The sequence below is a fragment of the Nicotiana sylvestris genome, chromosome 7 (assembly GCF_000393655.2).
Source record: "Nicotiana sylvestris chromosome 7, ASM39365v2, whole genome shotgun sequence".
Taxonomy (NCBI): Eukaryota; Viridiplantae; Streptophyta; class Magnoliopsida; order Solanales; family Solanaceae; genus Nicotiana; species Nicotiana sylvestris.
The window spans coordinates 142,051,176-142,069,962 of record NC_091063.1 but is presented as its reverse complement, the minus strand read 5'-3'; the positions used below and the strand labels follow the sequence as shown (position 1 = coordinate 142,069,962).

At 33.4% G+C, this 18,787-nt stretch overlaps 1 protein-coding gene across 1 annotated transcript; it reads left to right on the top strand.

The window, feature by feature from the left end:
* The first annotated feature begins 9,091 nt into the window (after positions 1–9,091).
* LOC138873867 (uncharacterized) lies at positions 9,092–16,888 on the top strand. Its single transcript, XM_070152352.1, has 2 exons — positions 9,092–9,161; positions 16,494–16,888. The coding sequence occupies exons 1-2, from the start codon at positions 9,092–9,094 to the stop codon at positions 16,886–16,888; spliced, it is 465 nt and encodes a 154-aa protein (XP_070008453.1).
* The last annotated feature ends 1,899 nt before the right edge of the window (positions 16,889–18,787 follow it).

Sequence of the window (18,787 nt, the reverse complement as noted above, 5' to 3'; positions counted from 1 at the left end):
ATAGAAAATATATATTATAATAGAACATGAGATTTAGTTCCGAAAAAATTTTACTTTTATAGAGAAGTGTTGTTATATAACGATGTTGTTATAAAAATGTCTGACGTAATAGTTAATATACAGTTTTATTTTAGTTCATCACTGGATCATAATAAACTAATATATAAATTAGGTATATGCATTAAATTTTACTTAGGATAGAAAATTAGTAGGTAATAAAGCATATTCTCTTTACATACCAATAGTTTAGTATTATTGTAGTTGTGGCTTATTCTTTGGATTCATTTATTACTTGATATTGTTTTTGTTTCGGTTTGTTAATATCACACTATTGCTTATGATTCCTTTTTATGACTTGTTTATTTTTTATATTGCATTTCTTTACTATAGATAATGTGCTTACTTGAGCAAAGAGTTTATCGGAAGTAGCTTCTCCACCTGTATAAGGTAGGGGTAAGATTTGCCTATACACTAAGGAGCGGAGCTATAGTGTTGGTTGCTGGTTCGGTCTAATCCAGTAGCTTTTATTTGAATTATGTATTTGGATTACTGAGGACATGGCCCTAGACAGGGAATTATGGAGGTCGAACATTAAGGTTGAAGGTTAGGGGGAAGTTGTGAATATCTATACAGCGCACTAGAGTGAGACTAGCCCGTTAGGAGTTAGACTTAGGATGCTACTGGTTAGCTACTGATGCAGGGCTTTATACGCTGGATATTAGTTTACCTTCCATCTCTCTCGTATTTTCTATATTCTCTTATATGGCTGTTATTTTGCTATTTTAATTTCTTTTATGTATGTTATGTATTTTATGTTATTATATTATGAGTCTATCAATAGTACTAATATATCGTCACTTGGTGCTTTCTTGGGCTGAGGGTCTCCTGGAAACAGTCTCTCTGCCCCTCGGGGTAGGGGTAAGGTCTGCGTACATACTACCCTCCTCAGACCTCACTTGTGGAATTATACTGGGATGTTGTTGTTGTTGTTGTATTTGTATTTGTATTAAGAAATTCAATGAATATGTACGAATTATTAATTTAGAAATTAGTAACTTAAAAGAATTATAATCCTGAATCCATAAGGTTTAAATCCTAGTTCTGCCTCTCTATACACTATCCTCTATATAGCCCATTTGTGAAAATATACCCAATGGTGTATGTTGTTGTTGTAGGCATTGAATTCTAACAATTTCTTCCCTACTACATACTATTCGGACATTGACATTTGACTTGGCAATATTTAAAAAAAGCAATTAAAAGCACAATCACAGAATACTGTCCAGATTCGTTTTGCTCTTCTCCTTTTGCTCCTTTTTCTAAAGTGAATAGTCAATCTAAATTCTAATCTAATAGGACAGAAGAAAAAAGATGATTACAAGCTTCCGTTTTTCCCTTCTATAGTTAATTATTTGATCAATATGAAATGCAAATTCAAATTTTCTAGATTCACCTAACTCTTCCCACCCTGAAAAGGTGGATATCGAAGTGTCTATATCTCGGAATTTATTATTATTGGTCTAACTTTTAATTGCTTAAATTAACATAAATAATTGAACATTTTCAAAAGTGGTTGCATATATGTATTGGACACTGAAAAGGGCAATTTCGTCCACATAAATTAATTTAATTAAAAATTTTGAAGAGGTTGTCTAGAATTAGAAGTATGATACGTTGGAAATACGTGGATTTGGCTAAGGCCAGCCAGTTATGTCAGCTGCCAACAACCCCCACGTCCTAGGCCTAGCTACTGTCGATCACCGTTTTTGGTGGATAATACCGGAAACCGGCTTCTCCGGTCAATCAGTTGACTCCAAGCCTTTGCTTTTTATCTAGCAAAAGTTCTATCAGCCAATGATTACATTAAAAAATGGTCAAAATAGGGTTGTGATAAAAGTGAAATCATCTACTCCCTCGTGTCCGCAATTAGTGACCAATTTACTTTTTTATTTTTGTTCAAAATAAGTATCCATTTATATAATCAAGAAAAAATTCAATTTATTTTTACAAAATTACCTTTATGTCATATTCCTAAAAAGTTTTCTTACTCCTTACATTAAATATTTAATTAAGGGTAATTTAGTCATACTAGGTATTTTTGTATATAATTTAGTATTATAAAAATTGCATCGGGCGCCCTATTTAGTCGCTCTCATTTAACCTACACCCATTTTTTTAAAAACTTTTAACTTGTACCCACTTTTTAAACAATTTCAGCCCCCTTTCTCCGTAAAAATTGCACGAGACGCCCTATTTGGTAGCCCTCATTTAACCTATACCCATTTTTTAAAAAAAATTTAACTTGTACCTACTTTTAAACAACTTTAGATCCCTTTCTCCTCCTTCATTTTCTTTTTTCTTCTTCTACAGACTTCAACATTGTTCTCTTTGATTAATGAAGCTAAAGCAAATATATTGAGGACTTCTACTTGGATTATTATAAAATTAAAAATCAGTTTCCTCATTATCTAGAAACACAACTCCGTCATTCATTGCTGGAAATTTACTTGATAACGTGAATGTTTCTACTCCAGCCTTTAACAGTAAGTTTCAAATTCATTCTTTCCCATGCACATGGAGTTTGTTCTTCTTTTTCTTTTCTCTTTTCTTTAGGATGTCATATATTCAGAAAAAAATAATATCTTCTGCAAAAAACTTAAAAAATAAACAATTTTACTAGCTTGTTCAGACGCCCCAGATTCGACGTTGTCTACCTTGGCATCATGGTTTTGCGGAATGATCAATCGAAAAGCATCAATTACCACCTTCCTTTTAACACTCTGAATTGGATCCGATTACATAAAATTTGGGTGAGTTATCAAAAACTAGAACATCTTGATAGTGGGATTCCCCAGTTATAAAGACAAAAACTTCAGCTCTAGAGCTGAAGTTTCCCAGTTACAATACAAAAACTTCAGCCCTAGTTACAACACAAAAACTCACAGTTACAACACAAACACTTCAACTCTAGAGCTGAAGTTTCCCAGTTACAACACAAAAACTTTAGCTCTTGAGCTGAACTTCAAGCCCGGCTACTAGAATGCTGAAGTTTTGCGTGATTGCCTTTGCTACTTCAGCCCCGTGTGCTGAAGTTATGCGAAAAAGCGGATACGTTTGCAATTTTTTTTGCAAAGTAGACACAAGTTAAAATGTGACACAAAAAGCGGGTATAGATGCAAATGCTCCCTTTCTCCTTCTCCTTCTCTTCCTCAAAGTTATATCTGCCCTCAATCCCATAGTTCCATTAGAAGAAATTCAAAGCTTTTCAGCTTTTTTCTTGTCCTCTACTGCATCAGAGGCTTGACGACTTAATGAATTCATATGTTACAACAGATTAGAGAATTTAATCATTCAAAACATGTATTAGGCGGACAAGGATATACTAACTACCAAGTGTAGAGTTTGTTCCTCGTAGGAGGACCAGTTGGGTTGTTCTTGCCTTTTTGGTAGTATCATATAATCCACCCTTCTATTAAGAGTGTCACCCACGATAATTTGGAGTTGGAAAATTATCAACTCTCTGTCGTTGCCAATATATTAGCACGAAATATCTACTCCTGTTTGATTGTTTTTTAGACATCCATTGAATTCCAATGGAAATTGCATTTGAAAGAAAGCTGTATTATTGTAGTGTTGATTAGAAGTGAAAAAGACAAAAAAATTTGATCATTTCTGGTAAGTGATCAGATGGTTTAGGCACAATGTAGTAGCTGAAGTTCAACTCTAAGAAGGCTGAAGTCGCCAGTTACAAACAAAAACTTCAGCTCTGTAGCTGAAGTTCGACAGTTACAAAACAAAAACTTCAGCTCTAGAGCTGAAGTTCGCAAGTTACAAACAAAAACTTCAGCTCTAGAGCTGAAGTTCGATAGTTACAAACAAAAACTTCAGCGCCAGTTACAAATAAAAACTTCAGCTCTAGAGCTGAAATTCGACAGTTACAAACAAAAACTTCAGCTCTAGAGCTGAAGTTCGCCAGTTATAAACCAAAAACTTCAGCTCTAGAGCTGAAATTCGCCAGTTACAAAACCAAAAACTTCATCTCTAGAGCTGAACTTCAGGCCCGGCTACTAGAATGCTGAAGTTTTGCGTGATTGCCTTTGCTACTTCAGCCCCGTATGCTGAAGTTATGCGAAAAAGCGGGTACGCTTGCAATTTTTTTTGCAAAGCGGGTACAAGTTAAAACGTGACACAAAAAATGGATATAAATGCAAATGCCCCTTTAGTATTTTCTTAATGGGCATGTCTAAAGTAAATTGGTCATTTATTGTGGACCGGAGGGAGTAACTCAAAAACTCAAAAGAATGATCGTTGAAACCATTGACCTTCGCAAATTGTACAAAGAATAGAGTGGTGGTAAACGTGAAACCCTCTAACTAAAAATTGCGTATAACTCAATATCTTATACAAACATAGTTCAATGCACAAAGCACTATGTATTCATATAAGGTTCGAAAAAAGGCTGCGCCCAAGGATGTATTGTAGGCATTCTATTTTGAGGCAAACATCAATAGTTGATTCTACTGCTCGAACTCATGACCTATAGGTCATACGGAGACAACTTTACTGTTGCTCCAAGGCTCTCCTTCGTACCACACCCAAGAATATAATGTAGGCAGCCTACCCTGACGCAAACATCATTAGCTAATTCTACGGCTCGAACTCATAACCTTCAGGTCACACAGAGATAACTTTATCATTGCTCCAAAGCTCTACTTCATACCAAGGCTAAGGATGTAGTGTAGGCAGCCTACCCTGGCGCAAACATCATTAGTTCATTATACGGCTCGAACTCATGACCTATAAGTCACATAGAGATAACTTTACCATTGCTCCAAGCTCTCCTTCAGATATATACGTAATAAAAGTACTTCATTTTTGGAAGAATATATCGGTTCATAATATCTTTTTGTCGCACAATATAATCACTTTAATCCTTCAACTACATCGATATGATTTTTTTCTTCTTTTCATCCCTTTTTCTAGTGATGTGTTATTGAATCAAAACGTTCAACAAAAAATAATTTTTATAATACAATATTTACCATATAATTTTTGCATTACAATCCTCTTATTATAATTTAACCATTACTTGTGTGTCAACAAACTCAAACAATGCCATGCTGTATTTACTCTTGTTTTAGAGGAAAAATATAAGAGAAAAATGAAAAACAAGAAAAAGTAGTTGAAGTAGTTGTTTAGGACGGATCCTCAACTACCTGCAATCACCATTTTAGGTGGGTTATACTGGAAACCGGCTTCCCCAGTCAATATGTTTGAGTCCAAATACTTTGATTTGCAACAAATTAGCATGTTCAATCAGCCTAATATATATTGGCGAAATCTGGATTTTTATTGACGAGTGCCAAAATATATATAATTAGATACATCGAAAAATCAAGAAGAGTCAACGTATAATAAATATATATAAAATAAAAAAATTATCTAGCAATATAATGTAATTTTTCAGCGAACGGGTATCGCTCGATACCCCTTGGTTCAATGTGGCTCCGCCACTGTAGGATACTATGGTATATGGTCAACATAGAGGGGTCTTAAAGTCTAGCTTATTAGCAATAGGACAATTCTTATAATCGACACAACTTTACAACAACCCAAAGTAAAAAGGAAAAATAATACGGTATAACTGCTGTAAAAATGATAACCGAAAAAATATAAAATTTGTATATTTTTTGTACATATATGCATTTTGTATGTCATATATAAAAATTATACAAATTTTATATACTATTTCGGTTACTAAATATAAATAATTTTTGGCACAGACTAAAAGTGATAATACTCAAATAAAAAATAAGGAAAATTCGTATGTGACCAGATTAATAAGGAAAAATAAAAGTGTTTTTCACATTATAATTTAATCATTATAGTACGATTTGTCGCTTTCACCTTGAAATCAAAGTCTGATTCATGTTACTTTTTAATTAGCAAAAATCTAGCTGAGAAGTAGTTGTGCAAGTATTTATGAGTAAATCCCATTAAACCCCCCTTAATCTTTAATGGTCGGGTAATAATACTCCTTTACCTGTTGAAATTAATGTCTTATCCAGGGGTGTCACACCTTCTTTTTTCCTACATTTCCGAAAAGGTGTACAAAAAGTTTTTTTCAACTTAAAGTGACAATCGAAACGGGATTATTTTATTAAAAATTTAGAGTCGCCACTTGGGATAATTTATGGTGTTTCAAGTCACCGGTTCAAATCTCGAATCGAGAAAAAGATTGACTCTGTATTACAGTCCGCGAATACAGAAATCCGAGTACGGAATTTTGTTAACCCGGAAGAAGGTGTTAGGCATTCCCGAGTTCCGTGGTTCTAGCTGTCACACCTCCTTTTTCCGCCCCCGCGAGGGTACAAGGAGTTTTTTCCAATTAAAGGACAATCGAAACGAGATTTATTTATTTATTTCAGAGTCGTCACTTGGGAGATTTAAGGTGTCCCAAGTCACCAATTTTAATCCCGAATCGAGGAAAAGAATAACTCTATATTACAGTCTGCGAACCAAAAATCCGGATAAGGAATTCTGTTAACCCGGGAGAAGGTGTTAGGCATTCCCGAGTTCCGTGGTTCTAGCACGGTCGCTCAACTGTTATATTCGGCTTGTTTATCTGATTTTATACAATTATGCGCTCGTGTGCAAGTTTTAACTCTTTACCGCTTTTATTATTATATTTTTTTAAAAAAAAATGTGAACATCGCTTAAAAACATGTCTTTGGATTGCGTCACATGAAATGCACCCGCAATCCGGAACACATTTTTATTCAATATTTTGGGATTTGGATTTGGGTCGCATGAAATGCACACCCGAGTTTAAGAAGGTAAGCTTATTAAAATGCGCGCCTAAAGCAATTAGCGTATTATTATTTCTGGGTAAGACCGTGGAATTTTGCTAAACGGCTCATCCCGAAGTCTAATTAATTTTAATTAAACATTTATCGAGGGCCCCACAAATTTGTATTTTTATTCGGTGAGGCTCGTCTCATTTATTTTTAAAAGACAATCCTAAAATGCCTACATTATTCTCTATTAAATTTGTCTCTACAAAATAAAATAAAAAAATGTCTTAATTTATTTACATGCTGAAATTAACCAATAATATTTAATTAAACAACATTCCTCCAAGTTCCAAAATGGTCTATTTTGATGAACTAACGTGCTTTTTGAGACATGGTAATCATCCAACAATAGCGAATTAACTAGACGAAGTTACTACACCATTTATTTATTTTTAGGCAATATATAGATAGTTCGTCCGTTAAGCTATCGTCCGATGTTTCACTATATATATTAAACAGCTACATGATTCTGATTAGAGTAAGCTAAACAATTTATATATACAAGTAAAATTTAGAATATAATTAAAATAAATCTGGAACTTCAACTCTTCATTTTCGTATTCATGCTACATGTTTTAGTTTACAATAATCAACGTGTCAGTTGTGTACCTGATATTGGAAGCAAAAGAAAAGTGAGATCAGCAGAAATTCAGTAGCATACAACAACAGCAACCCAACAACCAGTAACAACCAGCAACGAGAAACTTAGTGACAGATTTTAAAATCAAGACAAAAATCCAGAAACACCAACAACAATCAACGGACAGAAGCAAAGGGAATCTTTTCAGATTTTGAAAGACTAGTTAGTGTTTAACCCTTAATTTCTGAATCCATATATCAGAATATTTGGATTGTATATCAGGTGTATACTATTCTTCTTTTGAATTTCCAGAATGTTTTTCTTTTTATTTTCTGAAGTCTTAGTATTTTTGGGAATTTCCTCTCTTAAAATTTTCTTCTGTATTCTCCTCTTTTTTTATTCTGTCCTCTTTTTATTCTCTGTATTCTCCTCTCTTTTTATTCTCTCTATCTGTCTTAAAAATCTGATCAAGTTTTTTTATTTATATCCATCACAAACCCTTTAAACCATTAACAAAACAACCACTTTCTCCTACCAAATCCATTATCTTCCCACTCATCCCCCTTTTAATCCCATTACCTAATGTTTTGTCCCCCACTACATTAAATAAATATATCAAACTCCAACCCATTACCTCTTGTCCCCCATGCCTAACATAAACAATTATATCACTCACACCCCATTACATTTTGTCCCCCATGCTTAACATAAATTTATTTAAAATGTTCAATTCCCAAACTACCCCTCCGACCTTATTGCAATTACCAATTTACCCCTGAATGTACTGCAATTTACCAAACCATCCCATCAGCTATAACCAATTCACCTAATCAATCTCAACCAAAATATAGCCAATATGACCAATTTCCCAACAAGTTCAACAACAAAATCATATGAACACAGATGAACAACATCAAATTAATGTGAATAAATTAACCATATTGGGAACCAATCCTGGTTAACTTAGACCAAAAATGGATTAGCAAGGAAACAACAATATTAACAACACAATACATGATTCAAACTAAATCAACAAATCAAAAACCAAAACATAAACTCACATTAAATTACTGGATTAAAAATGAACTTCAAACAAAGATGAACATGAATTAAATCTATTTTAAACAACAAAACGTGACGGATTCAAATGATTAAACCAACATATTTTCCTATTACAACTAAATTCTTTTAGACAAATAACAAAACAAAATCGAAGAAGAAACAATTATGAATTTAAACTTGAATCTCACAAACATTAACAATTTCTGAAAAAATACATAACAACACATGAAACAAACTGAAGAAATAATTAATTAAACTTCAATTTGAATCTAACAACATTAAACTAACAATTTCACATGAACAAACTGAAAAATTAACAAAACAATGAACACGAACAAAACAAAAATCAAACATTTATCGATTTTAGATTCGAGAATATCAAAACAAAATACGGAAAACATGAAACTCAAACATACTAACCGGATCGAAGCGACGATGAACTTGAATGAAAACAAATTTGTCCGGACACGATTATCGCACCAAGACTGCCAACGACCTAACGAATCTTGAATTCGACAACGAACTCACCTTCCTTTTAACCTTGACGAACTCAAAATGACGACCGACGACCTCGACCAAAACTCGAATAAACGAAATGGTGGCAGCAGCACAGCTGAAACAAAATAAGCTGCTCGTCGTGGCAGCAACAACGCAGCAGAAGCAAGGTGTGTTTGGAAGCGAGTGGTTGACGACGAAGAAGTAGCAGCCATTTTATTTTCCGTTTGGACGTAGCAGAAGCCGCATAAAGGAGCTGGAAGCGAGTGGTCGTTGGAAGCGAGTGGTCGCTGGAAGCGAGTGGTCGCAGGAAGGCAGTGGTCGTTCATGGAGGCGTCAAACACGGAGCTCGACGAAGAAGGCCGCCATGGGAGCTCGAGCTCGACGACGAAGAAGAAACAGTCACGTGGTCGCAGCAGGAAGTCGAAGCATGAGCAGCTCTAAGTCTACCAATTAGTGCATCAAGTGAACCCCATGCTTGACGTAAAGGACAAGGTGCTGGTGGATTTGGGTGTCCGTAAAAAAGACAGAGTTGAGTATGAACCTTAGTTTTTCCGAACTGATCGAGGTATCGCAGAAATTCAAGAACATGTGCACCACTGCAACGAGTAAGAGTAAGAGGTGGTCTATGGTTTCTTAAGTACTGACCGAAAGTGTTCCAATCTCTGCGTTTTTGGTTTTCATATTCGGCTTAGGGTTGTTGGAGAAGAAGAAGAGAGGGTGTGGGGGGGGGGATAGTTTAGTTTAGGTTTTAGGGTTTTTTGAGTTTGTTTTGTTTTTTGGGAAAAATGAAAAATGAAGAGGGGTTGGGTATTGGGGTTATGGAGCGGACCGGGTCGACCCGTGTGGAGATGGACCGGGTCATGGGGAAGGTTGGGCAATTATTTGGGCTTGTGGTTTGAAATTGAAGAAGAGGCCTAATTCCGATTTTCTTTATATTTTTGCTCTCTTTTCTTCTTTTATTTTTCTAAAACTAAATTATAAAAATACTTAAATTATTATTAAGAACTAAATTAAGTTATAAAAACGCAAATTAACTCCCAATAACAATTAACGCACAATTAAGTAATAATTAAGCATAAAATTGTATATTTGGACATTAAATGCTAAAAATGCAAAAGATGCCTATTTTTGTAATTTTTAATTTTTGTAAAACAAACTTAATTACTAACAATTGTAGAATTAAATCCTACATGCAAAATATGACATATTTTTGTATTTTTTTATTAATTTAACAAATAAACATGCATAGACAAATACAAATAATTATCTAAAAATGTCACAAAATTCTCAAAATTGCACATCAAGGAAAATCATTTTATTTTCAATTTTTTAGGAATAATTCTCTCATAGGGCAAAAATCACGTGCTTACACTAGCATGGTCGCTCAACTATTATAATCGGCTCAATTATCTGATTTTAGTACATGTTTTAACCTATGGCACAATTTAAATTTTATAACCGCTTTTATTTAACTATTTTTAAGAGAAAGATTCAACGTCATCTGAAACATGTCTTGAACCACGTCACATAAATGCACTCGCGGTCCACGACACATTTTATCTAACGTTGTTTGAGATTTGGATTTGGGTCACATAAATGCACACCTGAATTGAAGGGAATTAATTTAAATAGCGCGCCTAAAGCAACTACGCATATTTGAATTATTTTCTTAATCTTTGAGATTATTGGGAAGGCCATGGTTATGGTAGTTATTGTGTGAAATCATACTAATTTTCATTTCTAAATATATGGAATTGACCAAGCATTTAAGAATAAATATGACACCAAATTTCTAGCATAAACTTCAAAACATGATAAGAAAAGATCACTCTATCTAAACTAGAATTGGTCACACTTATACAAACAAACCTATTCACATTAAGAACAAGAATACATTTGAACACAAAATTTACTTCAGTGACCTACCAAGAAAATACAACTAACCCATTAAGTACTGAAAATAAGTAATCCAGTATGACAAAGCTTAGCTTGGAAACAGAACGGTTATCAAAATTGAATATATAAGTACAAAAGCAGTCATGATTTTCATGTTCATGTAAGAGTACTGCTCCCAACCTATTGAGCCATTAAAGAAAGACTCACTTCTTTCATCATTTCGTTGGCAAAACTTGACCCAACAACACCAAAGTTTATACAAACACACACGACCCATTCAATGAACTAAGTGACTAAGTAATTAGAAAAGTCATATAATACTAAGCTAAATGAAAGCAAGGAAAATGAATTTCTTATCACTTCAATTCAATACATATCAAATGATGAGTTCAAAATAGTAAGCACCTAAAGTTAATTTAAAACAAAACTTTGATTCATGAGCTTCAATTAAGTGACAACAAACTTAAATATACTCCAAAGAACAGTCGGAACATGAGAGAGAGCAATTGCAAAAATGATATGAAAAGGAGCAATTACAACAATGCAACACCTAGAAGAGGAAAGCTCAAATATCAGATAAGACGCCCATATATTCATCAATAAGGGGGAAATTACAACACCTTTTTAGACTGATACTCATACCTGGAATGCAAAGAAACTTGAACGCCAAAACAGAGGCTGAAAAGCAAACGTAACGTTGGAAACTCGGCTTTACAATACTGTTTCGAAGCTCGGACAATCAGACACGAACTCGAACAGAAAACGTTGCAGCGCCGGAACCTCGCCGGAATCTCGAACGGAACTAAACAGACCTGACGAACAGAGCCGACGACCTACGAATGGGCTGTAACAGGACTCGATCTCAACAGAAACGTTACACTAAATGGAACGACAAACTTGAAACTCAGTCGACAAACTCAAACGAACTCTCCACGAGCTTTAAACGAACTCCATTGACGAAACAAACTTCCGTCGCCAGTTTTCGACCATTTTCGGTGGTGATGGAGTTCAGTCGACGAAGAAGAAGACTTAGGACTTTGATATGTTTTCAAATCAGAAAAATGGCTATGGCTGCTGGTTTTTTAGAGCTTCTTTGTTAAGCTCCTTGTTCATGGTTGCTCGAGCAAAATGAATGACAGGGGGGTGTTTGGTTTTGTGCAACAGATCAGTGTTCTTTTGTTCAAGAAGATCAAATACAGGGGAGTCGTTATGGAGGCTAGATGAAGAAGAAGCTCGATCGGGGATGGATCTATATTTTTTGGTTCTTAATCCTCCTGCTATGCGCAGCTTTTTGCCCCTTTTCTTTTTTGGTAGATCTGATCTCCCCCTCTCCTTTTAGGTGTTAGTACTATTATATAATAGTAGGGGTTAGATTAGGGGTATGGGCCCAGGAGTTATGGGCTAGGAAATTGGGCCAAAGACTGAAAAATGGACTACAAGATTCATAACGACGGGATAAACCAACCCAAAACTAATTCCTCCTTCTAAAATTATACACAATTATAATATAAAAATATAAAACTAATTTTGATTAATTAAACTAACTATATTAAAAATGAAACTATTTTTGTATTTTTAAAATTATATATAAAAATAAAAATAAACTACTATTTTTGTATATTTTTTATTTAAATTCATGAAAGGTGCGTAAACTAAAATATTTTTCGTAAGTTTCATTTTCTTGTGATAAAATAAGGTAAAAGAGTAAAAATGAGTTGAACTAGTTATATTAGGCCTAAATTAAATATTTACGTTCTAAAATATGAAAAATCTTGGGGAGGGTCAAAAATCATATGTCTACAATGGGGAGTAGCTTTTGTCTCTCTTTTTCGAGAGAAAAAAACAATTATAATAAAAAAGAAAGAAGATTGCAAAAAGATAATGAAATACTTGTTGGGATTTCTTGTAACATTTTTACGCCTTCCAAGACGAGTAATTTCAAGTCCATATACTTTCTTTTAAGTGGCTTACTTTCTTAAAACAAAGAAGAAAACACAAACGCTCTGACAATAATGCTGAAAAATTTACCAATTAATACCAAGTGGAGTTTACGTAATATCAAAATAAAATAAAATAAATTTGGTCACTTGCGAATGAATTGACATGCATGTACAGTCAATGACTTAATATAATTCATAATTTATACCACATGTTTCATCATACAAACTTTTATATTGTCAATTGTCCTGCCAACTTGCGATGTCTTTTTTGAGTTTATGTTATGTTCATTACCCATAAAGAAGAATTTTTGCACTGGTTAAATTGACCTAGAAATTTAGTTAGCGGCGGATCCAAGATTTATTTGTCGTGGGCGTTTTACTGATATTAGTATAAATTTACAGTGATCATATATAATTATAGTGGATGTTCATAATCAATTATTTAAATTTTTAACTATTATCTATGAATACATATCATAATTTGGCCAAAGCCATACCTCAAAACGTAAGTCTGCCACTGAATATAGTAACATATTTTTCTATTATATAGAAAAGAAAAGATGGTTAACCAAGGGTATATATGTCATTTCAAAAAAGTTCCTACATTGTTTGCATTTCTAAAATACAAACTATCATTAATATACGTGGACCCCACATTTCCCTAAACACAATACTCCTTTAAATGTACTATTGATTAGACTATTTTTGCCGAGAGTATTGCAAGCAAATACTCATTTGGAACGTTCCTTTTCTCATTTGGTTAGATTATTAATTTTGGTTTAGTCAACTGGAAGTTTCCACAGAGAAACTAAAATTATATTTTAAATAATAGAGAAACAAAAAGAAATATCGGTAAATATTTACAAGATTTTTATATTTACCCATACAATTTTAAAGCAATTTAAAAATTAAAATTAAAAGATTTTCATCTATCCACACTAGTTGAAAGCGGTTTTAAACTAAAAAAAAATCATATTCAATAGTTTGTTAAACCTCAAAAGTTAATTTAAGTGATGAGATTTGTCCATAGGCTATCTCTTATATGCTTAATTGATGTGAAAATTTAATCCATATGGTTTGAACTCCATTCTTCCATGATAAGTTTTCAACTGTCAATAAATTGTCTTCAAACATTATTTGCTACTATAATTTTATATTGTTTCATTATGAAAATTAAAATATGATAAATCTATAGAAAAATAAAAACATTTCTCTTATCTCCTCAATTAAGAAAAAAATTAAAATCCCTATAATTTATATCGACTTCTATCAAATGTTGATTATTTTATCACCAGTTTACATCATTTTAACGAGTTATAATAAAATATAATTTGAACTACTATATTGAATTACTACAATTTATATCATGTTAATATTTGTTTAGTACTTTTGGTTCTCTTTGTTTGAAATAGTAAATTGTCTCTTTACGGATGCAAGTCCCATTGGAAGTTCTCTTTGTTTAATGTACGAAAACTTTCTCTTAATTTTGTTGTATGCATGACATGAAGTAAAACCATAAGTTTTTATTCATCTTTTATCGTATTGTAAAGAATGATGTTGTTCGTTTTAAAATTCATCAAATAGCCGATTGTTCCTACTGTTAAAATACTTCCTAAACCAATTTGGATGTGCAATTTTAAGACTACAATGTTGGGCCCGTATACGGGCCTTTCCTCATCTAGTATTAATACTAAAGTGGCTACTTACTATTATAAAAGCATGAAGACGTTACCAAAATGAACAATGTTTTTATGCTTTGAAGATAAATTTACATTAGACAAATTATTATTATAATACTATAAAAATTAACTCAAATATTAACTATTAAATTTTTTCTTATTTGAATAATGTACGAACTCAAACATTTTAGGTACTTAAAATATATCACAAAAAATATCTAACTAAATTTAACTTTAGATAAACTAATATTAATTAAAACCTCAAAGGGTAAAAGGAAATTTTCACGTTATAAATGTTTGGATAAAACTATTGTTATATTTAAATATTTAAAGCTTAGATGAGCTAATATAAATTTAAATAAACAAAAAGATTATTCCCTTTAAGGTTGAGAACAAATAATTAATGTCTAACTTAACTAACTAATTAGCAATTAAAAGTTCCAATTTAATTTCTTTCCAAATTAATTATACAAGCAAAAATTATTTTTCAAGTTGAAAAAAGGCTACATCAATTTGTTTTTATAAAAAGAGCATTGGTAATTGATATAAAAATAAAGCAAAATAGTCATTCTATAGTATTAAGAGTCAAAATGGTAAAAATGTGAACTTAAATCAATAATGATAAAACAGTAGTAGATAAAATGTATTCTAAAATGAATCAATTGGTATTAATTTTTTTGTTACTTGTCACATTTATTTCAGCACATGATAGCTCCTTATATATTAAATAATTTTGGTAAAAATATTAACTCAACATTAGTTATTTTAGACTTTGCATTATTACCTACTGAATTTTTCTACTAGCTATAGGGCAACCTCTTTATTTCCATATCTCTAGAATACCAAAAGATTTAACTTTTTAATATATTTTATTTGAAAAGTATTTTTGTGACCTATTTATTATTATTAGGTAAAAGAAAATAATTTTGAAATCACAATAAGGCATCTAAGGATTTTTGTGGAGCAAGTTTTTTTTTTTATTGAAATAGCTAAATGAGATTAACATTCATTATTTCAAAAACTTACTCTTTTTAAAATTTTATTTTATAACTCAAACACATTATGTGATTTTTTAAAATTGTGTACCCTTTGATACAAGTACACGCGCAAAGCGCGTATACTAAAACTAGTTGTAACATATTAAATTACATTCATAGTGTATATAGCCTGAGATCTATCTTTTTCCTTTTCTGGTTTTCTTAGAAGGATTAGGAATCGAGATAATATCTGCAAAAAAAAAACTATATTCGAGTCAAATATGTTAATAAATGAGCGTTAGCGCTAAAACTAAAATTATCCCTTGGATCAACTAGTGTAATATATATTGAACCAACATAAATAATACATTAGTTTAGGGGTTAAAGTGTAAAAATAGAAACTTGTAACTTAATCTCAATTATTCGGTTATCAATGTATATATAGGTTAGCTTCTTCATTTTAGAATAGATCGGTTCCTTCTTCTTCACAGTTATATTGAAATGGCTCCACTTTGAGCTCATCTCTCTTTCCCTCATTTGTTCTTCTAGAACCATCCAGCTACTTGCATGCATCCTTACTCTTGTTAGTTAACTGCTCAATATGGTATCAGAGCTTTCCGATTGAGCTCCGGCGACTGGTTTTGATCTCCGATTCAGTGTTCTTATTCATCGACACACTCAATTTCAGAGCTAGGGTTTGTTATTTTCTTCTCAACTCAGAGTATAATTGCAATTGAAGAAGCAACGAATGAAGATGCAGTGCTAAGTCACAATCATCCTCTGTATTTGCAACCTTCGGATTCGCCAGGTGAACATCTGATTGATTTCAAACTGTTAGGCACTGAAAATTACAATTTGTGGTGTCGATCCATGAGAATTGGACTTTTTACGAAGAACAAAATCGGAGTTTATTGACGGTACTTGTCGCAATGAAAATTTTGGGACAAATCTTCATGATCAATGAGAAAGGTGCAATGCTTTTGTTTTATCGTGGATTATGAATGCAGTAACAAAAGAGTTATATAGTAGTGTGGTTTATGGATCCTCTGCACATAATGTGTGGAAGGATTTGAAGGAGAGATTTGATAAGAGGAACATATCGCGGATCTATAATTTACTTCAGGAAATTGGTGCTTTAAAGCAAGGATTATCACCTGTATCAACCTACTATTCTAAACTCAAGGATCTGTGGGATGAGTATGATGTTATGGCCCCCACTCCATCATGTCCATGTCCAGAGTCGAAGGTGTTTCTAGAGCACATTCAACAACAGCGTTTGGTGCAATTTTTAAGTGGACTGAACGAGTCATTTGCCCAAGCAAAGGGCCAAATCATGCTTATGATTCCTACACTTACTATCAATGAGGCATATGGGATGAGAGTCAACGAGCAAAGACAATGAATATTAGTGACTTGGAGATAGGAGCAGCAGCTATGGCACACAACTCAGGACAAGTTTTTTCTGGTGGCTACAAGCAGAAAGCTCAGGTATTTTGTGATTATTGCAAACTTAAAGGACACACTAAAGATGTTTGTTACAAGTTGGTAGGTTATCCACCTGACTATAAGCCAAAGAAAAGGCTTTTGGAAGAAACATGGCAGCAACACACAATGCACAGATTGATCATTCAAATGGATCAACAGACCAAGGAAGTTCTAGTTCAAGGATAGCAACTACAGGGAACTTCTTCACAGAGGAGCAGTATAAACAACTACTTCAACTACTGAGCCAAATTACAACACATGTTGAAACAGCAGCACATGCCAAGGTCACAGGTATACCATTATCACTCTTAAGCAAAGCTAAGAAGGATAAATGGATCATAGACTCAGGTGACACTAATCACATGGTGTCTAGTTTGGACTTCTTTACTGATTTTATGGAGATACCTAAAGGAGAAGGCAGGAAAGTGCAGCTGCCAACTGGTGAAACTAGTAGGATTACACACCTAGAATCTTCTAGTATTCTCAATGGTTTACCAATTAAAAATGTCCTATATGTGCCACAGTTTAGGTACAATTTACTATCTGTCTCATAACTTACAAGGGACATTGGATGTTTCATTGCCTTCTTTCCTGCTTGGTGTGTCTTCCAGGACATTTGCAATGGGAAGGTGAAGGGGATTGGTAAGCTGGAAGAAGAACTCTATGTGTTGGATCTCGAGCAAAAGTCAGATCTCAAGTTGCCAAATGGTGTTATTACTTCTGCTTTAGTAATAAATAGAATAAGTGGGTCTTTGTGGCATAAAAGGTTAGGTCACATTCCTTTAGATGCTTTAAAGAGATTACATGCTTTTCACAACAAGACATTTGTTGATTGTAATGAGCATTGTCCAGTATGTCCTTTAGCAAAGCAAACAAGATTACCTTTTCCTATTAGCAACAGTAGATGTGATGCATTTGATGACCTTATACATGCAGATGTATGGGGACCTTTTAAGGTTCCAACTTTTGATGGTAAGAGATATTTCCTAACTCTAGTTGATGATTTCAGTAGGTATATATGGATCTGCCTCATGAACACAAAAGATGAATCAGTTTTGGTTTTGAGACACTTTATTTCACTTCTAAGAAATAAGTTCTCCACTACTCCTAAAACACTAAGAACAGATAATGGAGGAGAGTTTTTTAACAAGGAGTTGACAGCCCTATTGCAGTCTGAAGGGGTAGTATATCAAAGCTCCTGTCCATACACTCCTCAACAAAATGAAGTTGTTGAACGAAGGCATAAGTACATTTTGGACATTGCACGAGCCTTGAGATTCCAATCTGGATTGCCTTTAAAATTTTGGGGTGAGTGTGTTTTAACAGCTGTTTATTTGATCCACGGAGTTCCTTCCAGAATTTTATCTGGTAAATCACCTTTTGAGCTGGTATTTCACAAAAATGTCACCCTAGATCATCTCAGGATGTTTGGTTGCCTTGCCTATGCTGCAAATCTTAAAAGACAACACAAATTATCACCTAGAGCAGTACCAGCTATATTCTTAGGGTACTCATTGGTGCAAAAGGGTTACAAACTGTATGACTTGCACAATAACTGCCTTTTGTGAGTATGGATGTTGTCTTCAAGGAAGATGTGTTTCCTTTTCTCCAGCACATGAACAATTCCATGAAGGATCAACACTTTCCTGTTATGACTCCATCATATGATTCTGATTCTGCTGATCTTGTATTGCCTTTACCTCAGCATTCCATCACATCACAAGATACTTTATCATCTGATTTGGGACACCAAGATGATTCTCTTGCTATCACTGAAGATCTTCAAGGCAATTCTATAAGTACTGATGACCTCCCA